Genomic DNA, 17,266 nt, shown 5'->3' with positions numbered 1-17,266 from the left:
ATACTATACAACATTTTTTTAAATACTATACTAAAAAGATGTTGACATACTAAACAATATTGTTTTGACATACTATATCATGTCGTGACACATGCTATACTATATTTTTTGACATACTATACTAGACGTTTGACACATACTATACTATGACATACTATTCAATAACACTTATGACATGCTATACTTTTGTATACTATTGTACATACTATACAATGACACTGACATCTCTGAAATATACTATACCATGTCTTCATATAACATATACTATACTATGACATCTTATGAAACATTTATAGTATGACATCTTTTGACACATACTATGCTGACACTTTATGACACATACTATACTCTGACATTTTATTACATTTATAGTATGCATGATATACTCCTACATAAATTAGGGGACATACTATACTATGACATTTTATCACACATAGTATGACATATGTCACATGAAATGTCATTCATCTAAACATACCGACATACAAACATGTTTGCATGCATACATGCATACATTCATACAAAATTATAGTAGTGATAATAATAACAATAATAATAATAATAATAATGAATAAATAATCAAACCAATAAAATTTATAATGGTTACATCACTACTTCACTTCAACTACATTTATTTTAATACTCTGCCCTCTGCGATATGAATTCTTTTAGGTCAATGTTTCTATGGGTTCATAAAGAGTTTAGTTTGTAGTTATTTCCATTTGGTCACACAGGTTTCTGTAAATATGGTAGATAGATCTCATATGGGAATTATCTGTCTACATTAAAGTTGTATTCACAAAAATAGGCACTAAAGGGGATAAATTTCAGAAACCCAACAAATAGTTAATATGTGTTAAACAGCTCTGCTAAAGCTTGTATCCATAAAAACAAATTACAGTTATGTCATAACATTTAACAATTTCATAGTATTAATTTATTAAAATTTATTATTGAAATGTTTAAAAATATATAAATCTAACAGGGAAAAGTATCATGATGAAATAACTGATAGACTTCTTGGAGCTCCTTATGTGTTTTTAGGTTCAGTAAAACTACATTTTTCTGCAACACTTGGTCCCGTAAGACAGATGAAACTGTTCTGTAAGTATTGATCTGAAGGCAGCAGCTGTACTTCAAACACTTTTATCCAATTAACAGCATCCAGAGGGACACAGAAGCCAGCTGGTGCAGATGCCCTGGTCCTGCATGGGTACTAGAGTGTATGAGCTCACAGTCTGAAGGCTGATTTTAAGGCCATAGTTGCAGAGTGGATGGATGAGGTAACCAAGGCAACACCCAGCATCCCTATGGGAAGTCCGCAGCGGGATACACATGCACGCAGAAGCTGTGTTTTCCTAACAGAGCTCCTGCTGTTTCTTGCACATCATGGAAATAAAATCACATCAGAGACCACTGTCAAAGGTTTCCGCTTTAACACAACCAAAACAAACAAAACAAATCATGGCTGCCATTGTTCTTTAAAGAAAATATTAACACCAAAAGCATCAGCATCTAACCACTAAATAAACCTGCTTTGACACCTTTAGCTTGTTACCCTGGCAACAAGCCAGTTCTTCGACATCACCATGCAACAGTGTCTCCCTTATTAAACACAGACAGATGAGGAAATGAAGAAGAATAGCACGAATTCCCCAACAGGGAGTCAGTAGGTTTTTTGTTTAACTGATGGAAGAAGTTGACCGCCAAGCAAACAAACAAAAACACAACCGCAACAAAAAAAAAAGATCCAATTTGTGTGTTTTTTCACATTTCTGCTCATATTTTCATGCAATATGAATGTGTGACCCTGCGGGAAGTCGAGCCAATTACTAAGCAGGCATGAAAAACACCTCCAGTTAGCGAGTGGCCTGACACAGAGAGGAAGATTTAACAAGCTGTCCATCACTTAGCAACGATCCAGATGACTGGACCTCAAACCAGATGTTTGGTCCGTTTAATCACAGTCGCGCATCCCAACATATTCACATACGTTGCCTCTTTACAGAGAATATTGTGACAAAGAGAAAACGTCCAGACGACATAGGTTTGATTTTGACATTAATAGAGAGATAAAAGTGTGTCAATCAAAAGGACACGCCCCTAAATGTGAACAATTTCGAGATTAAATTACTTTTAAACGGGCGAGTTAGAGAAAAATTCACTCCCCCCACAGTTGTCATGAAGGTAAACCTGACCTATTAATCCTAAAATGGATTTTTGAACCAGGCTGTAAACATGTTTATTCCTGCTGTGAAGTTGGTCTTTTTACCATGGAAGTCTATGGGGAATCGCTCTGTTTGGGAGCCCCTAGTGGATGAAGGAGGAACTGCAGTTTTATGCACTTCCGCATAGGCTTCACTTTTAACCATCGGAGGTTGCCGCTTGAACAAAACCTATGGTGAGACCTCTTTTCAACCCCGGCTATAGTGATGCATACATGATAAGTGTTTCCCAAATAAAGCTGGTTGTTAGCAGAGTCCAACTCCCAAGAAATGGATTGCAGGCCTCCACCCTAAGACGTGTACAGCTTGGCTGCCTGAAACCAAAGCTCCTGCAAGTACAGCTCATAGACCAGGGTCTGGGCGATCATATCTAGTAGCTGCAGCTAGCTTAGGGGTAAACTTCTTTCACTTCACCAAGCAGCAGTGAAGCCAGACTCTCCTGGAACTAGAAGAGCTGTGAGGTGTTTATTGCTAAAGCTTGTAGCAAAACATCCACGACTTAACAGTTAGCTTCACAGAGCTAACTTCCTCTGATGCAGCTGACCGCTGTGCATCTCTCTCTAGCTCAACCATTCTTAAAGTGGTCATGATAACAGCTTATACCACAGCGCTGTAAGGATCACCGTGTCTGCACATTGACAAATAACGCTTATAATCAGACTGATCGGTAAATTCTGGCAGGTCAAATATTATTGTTGCCGGCCAGTTTTGGCCCGCAGGCCGCCAGTGGCACACCACTGAGGTAGATCCTGTACTGTCCTGGTGCAGATGGGACAGAAAATTTAGGAAGCTTGTGCCTTTTCTGTGGATTTTATTTGAGGAGGTGAGGTGTTGGCCCCTCTTGTCCCTGTCTAAAGCCAGCCTCACCTTTTTTCACTATTACGGTTCTCATCTGTGGAACTGCCAGCGAACCTCAGCGCTGCAGAGAAAAGTGCTTTATAAATAAAGTTTGATTTGGCTTGATTATTACCTTTTTTTATGCTTTTTCCTTTGGCTTGATGACTATGTATTGAAAAGAAATAACTTGAAAACACGACTTTTTTAAATGAGGTTTTCCACCTGATCCCCTTCCACGGACACAGGAGCACCGTAACCCTAACCCTGACCAACCGAGCAACGAGTTCCTGGAAGACCAGGCTATGCCAATGCCACTCCTGCAGGACACAGAGGAATTTCAGAGGATAGCTTCTAAAATGGCAACCAAAAACATGGTAAGAAGTATTCCTGCACACCAAGAACTCAGTGGAAATGACCTTTCAAGCATCATTGTCCTCCTTGTTGTCTGAGGATCGTTGGACCTCCAGGAAACACAAGATTAAAAAAGTACAAGTAGGAAAAAAAACAATATATGTGAAGTTTAAAGCAGAGTGCTGGAGGATTTAATGTACTGCACATAAGAAAAACATGAGACAACAAGTGGGGAGAAAAAATTACATTTAAAAAAGAATGAATGAGGAATAAATTAAATAAAACCTAAATTAACACTAATTTTGATTCTAAACAACTTTACTGTGAACTATAAACATACAGTGGAGACCAGCAGCTGTTTGCTGACTGACAGCTGATCTGTGGAAAAACCCACCAACATGATGAAGGCAAATCAAACGTTGAAATTTCACATCAGAAATTTTTATAAGTATTTTGGATTTAAGACTAAAAATGGAAAAGAACGGTTGACAAATTTATTTAAATGAAAAAGGAAACACATGCAGGGTCCCCTCATCCAGGACACACACCACAGACTGCACTACGGCACATTCTCATGGTTTTCTTTGTGTTATGTTATGGTGCGATGTTCTAGCTGTCTTTTTATGGTTTCATGGTTTTAAGAGCCTGGTTGCCTAGCAACTAGGGGTCGGAAAATTGAATCGAAAAATCGAATATCTGGATTTTTAGCTTGATAATTTTAAAATAGATTTTTTTTTTTTTTTTTTTTTGGTTAAAAATTCAAAATCCAATATAAAATTTTTGTCATTTTTATTGTTTTTATTGATCTTTTTACTTGTTTTTTGGGCATTATAGCAGCAGAATGATGATCTGGCTGCTGTGTTGTTTTTTCCTAAGTGAAATCAAGAAAAATGACAAGTGAAAAAAGTTTTGAACATTCTAGTTTTTGTCTTTAATCTACAAAAATCAGCAATATGGAAGAATTGTGAGAATCCCAATTTAAATCGAATCAGCACCCTAAAAAAAATTGGTATTGAACTAAATCGGGACAAAAGCATATCGTCACAGCTCTACTAGCAACGCCGATGCTATTACACTGATAGTCAAAAATCACAAAATTTGTCATTTTAGGAAAAGTCATGAAGTTTGAGATGAATAGATTTAAATTTAGGAGTTACATGAGAGTGAAAATGCAAAGAAGGTAAAAAATAATAATACCTTTGTGATACTAGTGTAAAATTTAATTCAAAAGTTAATCCAGTCTTTTAAGACATCATCATACATCTATATGCCGCTTTTAATGTGTACATACATTTTTAAAGAAGCATGGAGATGCATGAATTTATCTTGATAGACTAAAATAACGATGCATTAACTTATACTTCTCTCTTAAACGAAAATGAGCATAAAAACACAAAACAGTGACAATTAAAAGCTTATTTTTACTGTATTCTTGGTTCATTTCTCACAGCTGGTTGAAGCTAAACTGTTCCAGAGACTTGCAACGATCGCAAAGCTGGTCCTGATGCTGCCCTCTAATGCTGATGCTTCTTTTTAAAGGTGGGACCTGACCAAGTCCAGGAACAGCTTGGCCCTGGACAGAACCCTGTCTTCAATAATGACTATTATTGGTGGGTCTCGAGCCCTGCTTCATGTGGGAGCCCACGACAGAAATCATCAAGGCCTCGAAAGATTACAAGCCAGAGCAACAAAGCACACAGATCTGAAGAAATTATTAAATTAAAAAAAATATATATATATATACGTGCTATATTTTATTATTAAACCTACATAAAATGAAACATCCTGGGTTGAATGTCTTGCCGCTGTGTGTGCAGCAGAATTTGGGTTTGCTTCCATAAATCTCCCTCCAAGGTTTTTTGGAAAGTTTGCAGCCCTGCAAAGACGTTTACTTCAACGTTCTGCAGCTCATCGGACACTCCCTTTGTTGTGAATAAATGATCATGTGAATAGGTTCATCACATTTTGCTACGTTTGCACAAGCAAAGAGCTAACTTAGCAGTCTGCTAACACTGAGACAAACAGAGTAGGTTTTACATCCACACTGTTCTTTCATCAGACGAGTTCGACGCCGAGGTGGACTTGTGTTTCCAGGAGCGCAGATACATGTCAAGCCCAGAAATCATCATTATTTCCCATATTAGACTGATGTTTGGGACGATATCTGCAAGTCTCCGCCATTAAAATACCTGAAAAGCACCTTCAGTTTTAATGTTTATTTATAACATAAGTTAAAACAGCATTAATGTTTATTTTTACTCCCTCTGTTGACCTACATCCACATGACAGCCAGCATATTTCATTTGCTCTTATTAGAAGTCGGTGCTGAACTGCTGTTGATTTGTATATTAAATTAATATTAACTCAGATTGAGTTTGACTTTTTAAAATCCTGTTCGACCAGTCTGCAAAAAAAAAACATCAATTTAAAAGGAACTATTTGTGGTTTTAAAGGGGAGTTACCCTTTAGAGACTCTGGTTCAGCTTCTCCTACTTCCTCTGTTGATGTTAACTTGATGGATGTCAGAGATGTCTTTTGCACTTTCTGTGGCTGGAAAGCAGAGTTTTGCCCCCCACACCGAAGCGCGCACCCAACTTCAAGTCCGCACTCCAAAGACGCCCCAATGCTTGTACCCCTTCAGATCAGCCCCTACATTCCACAGTCCAGAAAGATGAGCCAAAATGCTCCAAAACAAATGGGCTCTCTGCTACAACAATACCTGGCAGCCACTGAGTTGAAGATGCATTAAATAACTTTCTGACCTTAAAACTCCACGTTCCAGACTGGTTCGATGACACAGTGACGTCTATCGTGCATTTCTGGAGCTGCTAATGCCCAGCAGTCTCCCGAGGCTGAGAAACCGACACTATAATACTTTTACAACCAGGATGCTGCATAACGTTGCAGCAGAGTTTTGCTTTACTTGCTAGAAAACGAATATAAACACACTGACTACTTTAAAGATGTACAGCCACTTATTCAGCAATTTAACGGTGTTCACACCAGACCACACCTGAATGCTCGCCGCTGGTCACTAAACTATCACTTTTGTGTCCAACGTTTGCCGCTTGTCGGGAACGAGCGGCGGAAAAGAGAGGGAGGAAAGGTGGAACTTTCCTTCCTTGAGCGTTGTCGTAGGGCAGTGATAGTCACTGTTAATGCAACAAGAGCATACTAAGACTAAGAGGAGAGCCGCCAAACCATCAAAAAAGCATTGTCATGCTACATATCTTGCTACGTTGCCAAATCAGTAACATTCACCTTTTTAGCAAGAAGTCATTATCCTAAATATTGCACGGAGTAATGGCCTTCTTATACAACAGTATATGGTGAAAATACAATAATGTCTCCAGAATGTGGGCGTTTCTTTTTCAGTATATATACGGAGCAACCAGAGCAGTTCTTTGGCGGAGTTCGGTGCAGCTGATATCAGCCAAAACTGGCAACTCTGACAGGGTCAGTTAGGGCCGTTAGGACAGCGAAGTTTCTGCAAGCAGCCTGCAGCTCTTGTTTGTGGAGAGAACTGCAGAGTTGAGGATCATTATGACTTGTTTAGATCGCATTTTCAGAAAGCCAGTGGCTGCTTCACGAGCCGCAAGTCAAGAGTCAGTGAGCCGCATGCAATGAGGAACGCTGTCGTAGGGCGTTTCAGCCACGTGTCTGGGTTCACCACAGAAATCGTAGGCGTTCTGGGTTCGGTGAATTTCACCATTTACTCCAGGAGCTGCGTGCTGATCGCTCTGATTGGTTGACGCCAAGCGGCAAAAGTTCGGATTTTCCATCTCTGGCGTTTGCGGCTCGTTCCGCACATAATCCGCGTCAACCCTTTAAAACTTCTTAAAATTTTGGCGCGGCACGTCACACCGCAACGGCAAACACTGAAAACGCGCCGCGAGAAAGCATGACACCTCCTTGATGCGCCTCCACATTGACTCTACATGTAAACCTGACGCTCGACGCTCAAAACGCGTCTGGTCTGAACCAGACGCTTCTGGAGAGAGCGATAACAGGTCAGGTAGGACGCAAGACGGATGATTAACATGTCACTGGGAAGATGGCACAAGTCGTGCAGTGTGTCGTTCAGCTAAGCGTGTTACATCCACGTTCTCATCTCAGTGAGTGAAACTCTCAAATCTTTGCCATGAATTTGTCCTAAAACAGGTTAAATTTGCTTCAGATTTGCAGCGTATAAGATGCTGAGCTGTTAAATTGTTTTTTTGAGTTTGCGACTCGTGGGGGTCTCGAGGGGGAATGATCTCATCTGCCGTCTCTACTGCAATTACTGGGAGCTCCCCTGAGACCATCTCCATGAATCTACCCGACACTCCGACAGCCCGACCAGACGTACCGGCATTTCTCCTCCAACAGATTCAGCCTGGCAGCAGCTCAGTGTGTTCAGTCTCATTGTAACAGAAGACGTTAAGTAGCATCAGATGCTCTTCTGCTGGCTGCAGGCGCACAAAGCTCATGCTACAACACACACTCAGACTATTGTCAGTCAGGTGGAGATAAGATGTGAGGCGCTCGTCTGAGATCAGTCCCACTGGGGCTCAGTCTGCCAGAAAAGAAGAAACCCACTGTCTGACACACTTCTCTACAGGATAAAGCAGCCCACACACACATATTCATGCTCTCACTGATTTTAAATGCCTTTTATTGCCTTCAATAATTTCATGTAAAATATTCCAGGCTTTTTAATTGTGCATTTATTCCTGATTTAATCTGAATTTTCAACCAAAACAGTTGGGTCTTTGTGGGAAAGGTAAATAAAAATGTATTTTAATGATTTGGAGCTCTAGTTTCTTTGTAAGGTCAGCCAGCGCGGCTGGTGAAATGTGCACTCTCACTTCGACGCAGTGACGCTATCCTGTTGCAGTTTCTCTTCTACATTTACAGAACAAACTCAGCGAGAAGCTCCAGAAATCCATTAACATCACAAACCGACCAATCAGAAGGGAGTATTTCAGCATTACTGCACTGCAAGCAGAGGTGCCCGTCAGGTCTGGAGGGTTGAGCCTCCTCGGACCTACGCAGAGCAGACAACGGTGACGTCTTAACCAACCATTTCCAAACACCATCAGAGTATAAATCCAGTTTCAGCAACACTAACAGGAAATGACTGGACTTGTAGGGATGTAACAACACATTTAGTTCGATCAATGAGCTCATAACATAAATCAGAAATGCAAATATCATTAAATATATCAACACAATTATTTACCTCTGAATAATTAATTCTGACTTTACCACGGTCAGTGATAATAATGCCGACTGGCAGCATTATTTTCATATATATATGCGCATGTAGTTAGCCGAGTCAAATCACTGTAGTATCACTCCGTTAAGGGCGTCACCATAGCAACGCGTTAATAAACTGATTGAGATCAGCTGGCTTTTGACAGGTGAATGAGAGAAACTCGCTGTAGCTTGACAACGGTTGTTTAGCGTAAAAACTACACTAAAAGAGTTTCATGCTTTAGCGTCTTTAGTAAGTTTTTTTTTTTTTCTTTTAATTATCATTATATTATTATCCTAACCGCTTAGTCCAATGAAGGGTCACGAGGAAGCTGGAGCCTATCCCAGTAGTCTTTGGGCGAAAGGAAGGGTACACCCTGGACAGCTCACCAGTCCATAGCAGGGCCACACAGAGACACAACTACTCAAGCCCAATTTAAAGTAATCAATTAACCTAACATGCATGTCTGGTGGGAGGGGAGAACATGCAGACTCTACAAGGCCACTCTCCAAGCCTCGCCCCAGCCAAAGATTGAATCAGTAACCTCCTTGCTGTGGGGCCACAGTGCTAATCACTGTGCCACCGTGCAACCCAAGAAATAAACATTTGTATTGAAATGTTTACCGTGTTGGACCTTGCAAGCAGATTAAACAACTCGTATCCATGTATTGCACAGTTATAATGCATGGTGCGGAGTCTAGAACATATGATGCGCAGCATGTAAGCGTAGCCTATGCATCCTATCTGTAGACATTGTTGTTCAGTAATACATCCACTAGAGGGCAGCGGAGAGTCAGAGTTTGAGTAGAGTTCAGTCAGATTCAGACGATAACAAACTTGAGACATAAAAACTGTGTCCCAATTAGGCGTCTGCACACTTCAAAGCGTGCAGACTGCTTTGGCAACGAAGTGTTCTACATCGTCTGCACACACCGAAGTGTGCTTACTGCCAGTAAAATGAGACGGCCTATCTAGTGTACTAGAATTACCCATGGTGCTCCGGTCCTCCGTTGCCTGGCAACTACATATGCCAAGTTTATCTAATTACTGATCCCATTCTTCCACGAAAAGACACAAAAATATTTTTAAAATGACAGAAAACGGTGCCAGTAATTTAACTTTGATTTATATAAATTTTCCTTTGCGTCTAAATGACAGTCATGGTTTAGATGAGCTGACAGCTGGCTGACAGCTCATCCTGTCAATGTCAACGTCAGTGGAAAATAATCCTTGTTAGACGCATATACAGTCATATGTATTCTTACCCTTCCATTAAAGGAGAAAAACAGCTGGGATAAGAGAGGGTGCATAGATACATCTCTTGTATCGTTTTAAGCTAATCTGGAGCCAAACAAAGTGCGGATTTGAACGGTGGACTCGAAGAAGCCTTTGAATTGAGACAACACTTGGCGCGCCACTATGACAGCCAATAACTGGCCAAGTTTGCAGCCAACAAATCTGCACTTGGAAGTGTGCAGACCCTGAATTGAGAAACACCCCAAGTAGGCTACGAAGTTTTCTACGTAGTTGGCACTAGTAAAATGAGGCAGTGCACGAGATTTACCAACAGTGCTCCAGCCCTCTGTTGCCTAGCAGTTACATATGCCAAGTTGATCTAATTACTGATTCCATTCTTTCACAAAAAAGATGAAAATATTTTTTAAATGTCAGAAAATGGCGCCAGTAATTAGAATTTTATTTATGTTCATTTACCTGTGGGACTAAATTACTAACATGTGGCCCAGACAAGCTCTCTCCAAAGGGCTCTCATCCTGTCTGAAAAATTATCCTGGTTAGACGCATGTAATTAAATTCATTTGTGCTTATTGGACACAATGCTGCTGCCATCCCAGTTTGTCTGCTGGGACAAATCTAACAGTGTGTGTATACATAATAATAAAAAAATTTTAAAAAATGTCCTAAAACGACATAACATTTAGCGGGTTGTCAATGTATTCCTGCTTTAACGCACCTGGATTAAACAAAAGGGATCCATTGCCTTGTCAAGTTCTGTCCAATGACTCATTTAATAAAGTCAGGTGTGTTGTGTTGAGTTTTTGTCGGGTGGAAGACGTCTTTGTTGTGGATTCTGAGCCTGGTTTTAGTTTGGTTGAGCCCATATTCAGGACAAATTTGCCCAGAAAAATCTGCCTTGTTTGAGGTATTGTGCAAATGTGCAAAAGAATTCTGATTCCGATCAAAGAAGCGGACTTGGTGCATCTGCAGGTCTCAGTCCGTTTCAAGCAGACCAAATACAGGAAGCAGTCCACAACAGGAAGTGCATTGTGGGTTCAGCACACGCCATCGTGGGTACACACAAGACAGAAGAAATGTGTGAAAAAGGTGTGGAAAAATTTGGTTAAAATTCTGACAAAAATCTGATCAACCAGGCCATGAAGACCTGATACACCGAGACCACTAGGACCTGATTCACCCAGACCTCTAGGACCTGATCCACCCAGACCACTAGGACCTGGTTAATACAGACCACTACGACCTGATTCACCCAGACCACTAGGACCCGATCCACCCAGACCACTAGGACCCGATTAATACAGACCACAAGGACCTGATTCACCCAGACCTCTAGGACCTGATCCACCCAGACCACTAGGACCTGGTTAATACAGACCACTAGGACCTGATTCACCCAGACAACTAGGACCCGATCCACCCAGACCACTAGGACCCGATTAATACAGACCACAAGGACCTGATTCACCCAGACCTCTAGGACCTGATCCACCCATACCACTAGGACCTGGTTAATACAGACCACTAGGACCTGATTCACCCAGACAACTAGGACCCGATCCACCCAGACCACTAGGACCCGATTAATACAGACCACAAGGACCTGATTCACCGAGACCACTAGGCCGTGATTCACCCAGACCTCTAGGACCTGATCCACCCATACCACTAGGACTCGATTAATCCAGACCACTAGGACGTGATTCATTCAGACCACAAGGACCCGATCCACCCAGACGACTAGGACCCGATTAATACAGACCACTAGGACCTGATCCACCCAGACCACTTGGACCTGAACCACCCAAACCACTAGGACATGATTCACCCAGACCACTAGGTTCTGATCCACCGAGACCACTAGGATGTGATCTACCCAGACCATTAGGATCTGATCCACCCAAACCACTAGGACGTGATCCACCCAAACCACTAGGACGTGATCCACCCAGACAATTAGGATCTGATCCACCCAGACCACTAGGACCTGATCCGCCCCAACCACTAGGATCTGATCGACCCACACCAATAGGATCTGATCCACCCAGACCACTAGGACCTGATCCACCCAGACCACTAGGACCTGATTCACCCAGACCAATAGGATCAAATTAATCCAGACCACTAGGACCAAATTAATCCAGACGACTACGACCTGATTAATCTAGACCACTAGGACCTGATCAATCCAGACCACTACGACCTGATTAATCTAGACCACTAGGACCTGATCAATCCAGACCACTACGACCTGATTAATCTAGACCACTAGGACCTGATCAATCCAGACCACTAGGACCTAATACAACCAGACCACTAGGACCGGATTCTCCCAGACCACTAGGATCTGATCCACCCAGACCACTAGGACCTAATACAACCAGACCACTACGACCTGATGTAGCTCTGTTTTCTTGGCTCTTGTGGAGAGGGAAACACCTTTTTTGAAAATTGCAATTCATTTGTGAAATGCAGTGTAAACACAGTCTTGGTCCGAAATAATGTTGCACCCCCAACTGAACCGAGTCCCCAACTGGAGTGAGTGTAGAGGACTATTCCAATCTGAATTCACCATCAGACATGATGGTTGTCCATGGGACAGTTTTATTTATTTTGTTTCTAGCCGAGCTTCAGTGTAACAATGATCCAGAGAGTTTCCTCTGAACCAAAGCTCACTCAAAATGGACCAAAGGAAAGTGGAAAGCATTTTCTAATCTGATGAAATTAGATTTAATATTCTCTTTGGCAATCATTGAAGGGATGGATCATCCAGTTTGTTATCAAAAGCCTGCATCTCTACGAGTATGAGGGATTAGCAGGGGTTAAATTGGGATTAGCTACGAAGGGGGCCTCTGATCCCTTACTGGACAGGGGGGATAAGTACAATTTACAAAAATCTGACACAGTTATCATTTCTAAAAAGCAGTTGGTAACTTGTTCATTTTTAGTTAACATAGATTTAGTTTTCTTGTCAAAAAAAACATATTCTTTGGTTAAAACGTAATTTTACAATCACAAATCTGGAATCTCTTCCCCGTGCAACAAACACAATATTTATCTTTTTGAAGTGTTTACATTTAAAGAGGAGGATTTCAAAGCATAAAATCACCAGATGTGATGACTGCGTTAGGTTAACTTGCCAATAAAACTTAGATTTTCGTTATGAATGAGTATTTGTGCAGCGGTGATTAAAGACACACAATTGGATCATCTTAAACTACTTTTAATGAAAACTATCATTGACTGACTAAAGTGGCTTTACATTTTACATTAGATAACCACTTCCGTTGTCATAATCAGTTAATTATTTCCTCAAATTTAGACCTTTTCCCCTATTTGTTTATTCATCTTTAAGGTCTAATTTACATTTTTCTGTCTGAACCTGTGCATGGCCCCCCCACCGCAATTTTTCTAGACCCACCCCTGCTGAGACCTGATAAAGACAATTGGTTTATTTTTATTGTTAACTTGTTAAACAGATTAGAATTTCTAAACACATCTGATGTAATTACTTGTTAAAGGTCCTTTGAGAATAACATCTCATACTTGCTGCTATTTTCCCGCCACCCTTGTAACTGATTAATGAATGATGAAAATATTGACTCTTTTGGATAACAAACCAAAAACAGAGCAGTAAATCAGTGCATCAAGCTAAAATTTTGATCACAAAAGGCCTAATCGCAGTTCTTATAAATATGATTTCTTAATATCTGGTTTGTCATAGAAAAAGCAGAAACATAAATAAGAATAATCATTTCAGTTGTGAAAAATACTAGCTGTGTTTCCATTATTCATAGAACTCAGCAAAAACTAAATATCACAATAAAAGAAATGCTAATGCAAACACCTACAATTTGAAAAAACTCATATCTGTAAAGGATTTTATGCTTTCATGAGGTGTTTTTTTTTAGAAGTTTCGATATAGAAGTATATCACAAAAGTGTAATGGAAACACCGATCGCATTTACGTGTCCCTGGATGTGACGAAAGAAGTCATGTGACCTGTTCATTTCTGGTAAAAATGTCGCGGTGTGAAACAAACAACAGTAAATTTCAGTTTTACAATTAATTAGATAAGGAAATGAGGAGAAAAGCTTTAAAAACAACGGCAAATTCTCGTCTGCAAGTAGAAAATCGCAGAATAACGCTACGTGGCAACCTTGCATAAGCTGCTGGACGAGATTTTGTGCGAACTGAGGCTTATGCATTAAACACTGTTTAATGAAAACACCTGCAAATTGCAGTTGTTGGTTTTCAAAACGTATAAATATCGCTTTTATTTTGCGGAAAAATGCAATGGAAATGCAGCTACTGTCTGGATTATTTAGAACTAAAATTATGAGAAATGTTGATGGATTAAGATCACATGACCCATCCCCGGTTTTTGTGCCATCCCAGGACGGCCTCGGCTCATTTTAACCATTTTAAGGATCAGTTTGTATGGAATTGGCAACTTGCAGATCTGGAAGGGTAAATGCAGCTCTCTTAGAGACTTCAGAAGGAAAAACTCAGGCAGACGTGGGAAAATTGGACAGAACACAAAACTCCACAGAGGGCAGATTATGTATGGCTTTTGATGTGTGAATTACTCTTTTACTTGCGCTAGATGGAGAAAACGTCAACTACCGCTGTTCCACTTAATATAGTTAACTCTGAATGGAAAAGTGAACTTGCTCGGAAAAGGTCATATAATAAAATATAAGGTCATAATAGTTCACACGTATTTACTAGCGCTGTGAAAACAGAACAAGAAAAAATAAATAATAATGCACTGCCTTCAGCACTTCATGGGAGCACCTGCGTCCAACTGGACTCCCAGCAGTCTGACCAGCACTTATCTATGACATTCCTTACTGTTTGATTTCTTGCTTGTGTTGTTCTCACTCCCAGATGTACGTTGCTTTGTAAAAAAAAGCTTCTGCTAAGTGACAGATAGAATAATATAGCCACAAAACGGATGACATGGCCATGGATGGGCTGTAAAGTTAAATAGAAGGTAGATTCTTGACATGTCCAGCCTCTCCAGGAGAGACATGTTTCATTGTTGTTGTGTTGTGTTTCATTGTTAATGTGTTGTGTTGTGTTGTGGTGTTTTTGTTTCGTTGTGTTGTGTTGTGCTGTGTTGTGCTATGCTGTGCTGCGATGCGTTGCGCTACATTATGCTGCGCTACGTTGCGCTGTGCTACTTTACGTTACACTACTTTACGTTACGCTACTTTACGTTACGCTACTTTACATTACGCTACTTTACGTTACGCTACTTTACGTTACGCTACTTTACATTACACTATGTTACGTTACGCTACGTTACGTTACGTTACGTTACGTTACGCTACGTTACGCTACGCTACGTCACGTTACGCTACGTTACGCTACATTACGTTAGGTTACGTTACGCTATGCTACGCTACGTTACATTACGCTATGCTACGTTACATTACGTTACGCTACGTTGCGCTACGTTACGCTACATTACATTACGCTAGGTTACGTTACGTTACGCTACGTTACGTTACGTTACGTTACGTTACGCTACGTTACGTTACGTTACGCTACGTTATGCTACATTACATTACGCAAATTACGCTACATTACGTTACGTTAGGTTACGCTACATTACGTTGCAAGTCTGTCATTTTCCAGTAATGGACCATGAAACCAAAAAAAGGGGGAAAAAATAAATTAAGAGTTTTTCCTGAAAGGCAGTGAGAAGAATAAAACTTATTTAATCCCATCCCATTTATAGGTCCAATCACTGGGAACAACTTCACTGACTCACAACAAAAAAAAAAAAAAAAATTTCCAATGCAACTTTAGAACCAAGCTCACACTGATCCGATAATATCAACGATATGGAGAAGAAAATAGTACATTTATATATATATATATATATATATATATATATATATATTATAACCAAGCAACATAGTTATTTACTGTAACAACTTTTTTTTTTTTTACCAACAATATTAAAGGGAACAAACAACATACCAACAATGACATTTAACAAAATACCAAAAAGGGTATTGAAACGACAAACGCACAGTGACACGAGCAAGACAGCAAACTGATCCACATTTAAGACTCTCTTTCTATATATTGAGACCATATCAGATGTTTATATAAGTTTAGATCTGTGGATATTTTGGGATTGTTTAAGTTTTAAATCCAGGTTTTTCCAAAGTTTCACCCCACATACAGTCACACAAAAACTTTCCAAGTAGTTCAAACTTTAGGTAAAGTAATGACCACTCTCTTGATCCATAAAAAACTGTTGCAGATTTGTTGGAAACACTTTGTTGAATGCTTTAAAGAGAATAATAGACGTGTTATATTTTACAAGATCCAGAAACATTAGCAACTTTGATTGGAGAAATAATTTGTTAGTATGACCTAAACAACCTGCCTTGTGAATGCGCACTGCTCATTTCAGTAGGATAACTAATGCCTTTATTATAGAAAAACAAGCTTAATAACATTCCTGTATCACTGCACTCCTACATGGCAGGATTTTATGGTTACAGATGGAGACGCGGGGATGGTGGTACTTACATGTACTCTCTGTGTGCCGAGTGGACAGCTGCTGCATTGCTGTATCGCCACAACACGATGACGGAGGACAGCACGTCCAGCGTGGCGTCAAACTGCAGAGTGAAAACAGCTGTTTTACTTCATCTGTTCATTCAGTGGCGTGAAAGGTGTTTGGACTTTAAACTGGACTTACAGCGAATCCGAACGCTGAAGCACTGTGGCGCATGATGGAAACAGCTGGAAAAGAAACAGACAAGAGGATGAAATGTAACTTTACATGTTCTGCAGAAGTTTCCAGATACTGGGAGAGTGGTTAGTTTGACTCATGAGTCAGTTATCATGTTATTTACTCGTGTTTGGCTGAATGATTTCAACATGAATGTGTTAAGATAAGCATTTAGATTAGTGGAGAGTAAGATACAGGTAGATGGAGGGGAGACACCCTCCTCTGGTGGTTATTTTTAGCAGACTCACAGGGGGCTTGCAGCCCGCCTCAGCCTGCATGTAGCTCTTCATTTTGTTTCTGCAGCAACAACGTTAAAGTCATCACTTTGTTCTTTCTCCTTTCCTTTCCTGCTCCTGCTTCTTCTCCTCCCCTGCAGCCTCCGGAGCCCCCCTCTCCTCCATCTTCCCTTCGCTTGTCTTGTTCTTTCATCTACATTCTGTTGCCTTCTGCAGGCTGAACACAATCCACCACTCCCCTGCCAACGCCCAGGCAAAGCTGAAGACAAACCAATGCTGCAAACAGTTGGGCACAAAAGAACCCACCGCGCCTACAAATGAGGGACTGTTTATGACAGGTCTGCAGAGTTGCAGCACAGATGTGTCAACC

At 40.6% G+C, this 17,266-nt stretch overlaps 1 protein-coding gene across 1 annotated transcript in view; it reads right to left on the bottom strand.

Moving 5' to 3' along the window:
* The window catches only part of LOC306774184 (transmembrane protein 163a), a gene marked incomplete at both ends in the record, with an annotated part of 66,611 nt that overhangs the window by 28,549 nt on the left and 20,796 nt on the right, over positions 1 to 17,266 (bottom strand). The window contains 2 exons of the mRNA XM_079264165.1: positions 16,456 to 16,547; positions 16,628 to 16,671. Of these exons, the coding sequence (XP_079120291.1) occupies positions 16,456 to 16,547; positions 16,628 to 16,671 (136 nt within the window). The remainder of the gene's footprint in view (positions 1 to 16,455; positions 16,548 to 16,627; positions 16,672 to 17,266) is intronic.

This window comes from Telmatherina bonti (assembly GCF_933228915.1).
Source record: "Telmatherina bonti genome assembly, chromosome: 24".
NCBI classification, from domain to species: Eukaryota; Metazoa; Chordata; class Actinopteri; order Atheriniformes; family Telmatherinidae; genus Telmatherina; species Telmatherina bonti.
The sequence above is the reverse complement of the archived record's forward strand: the minus strand, read 5'-3'. Positions and strand labels throughout refer to the sequence as shown.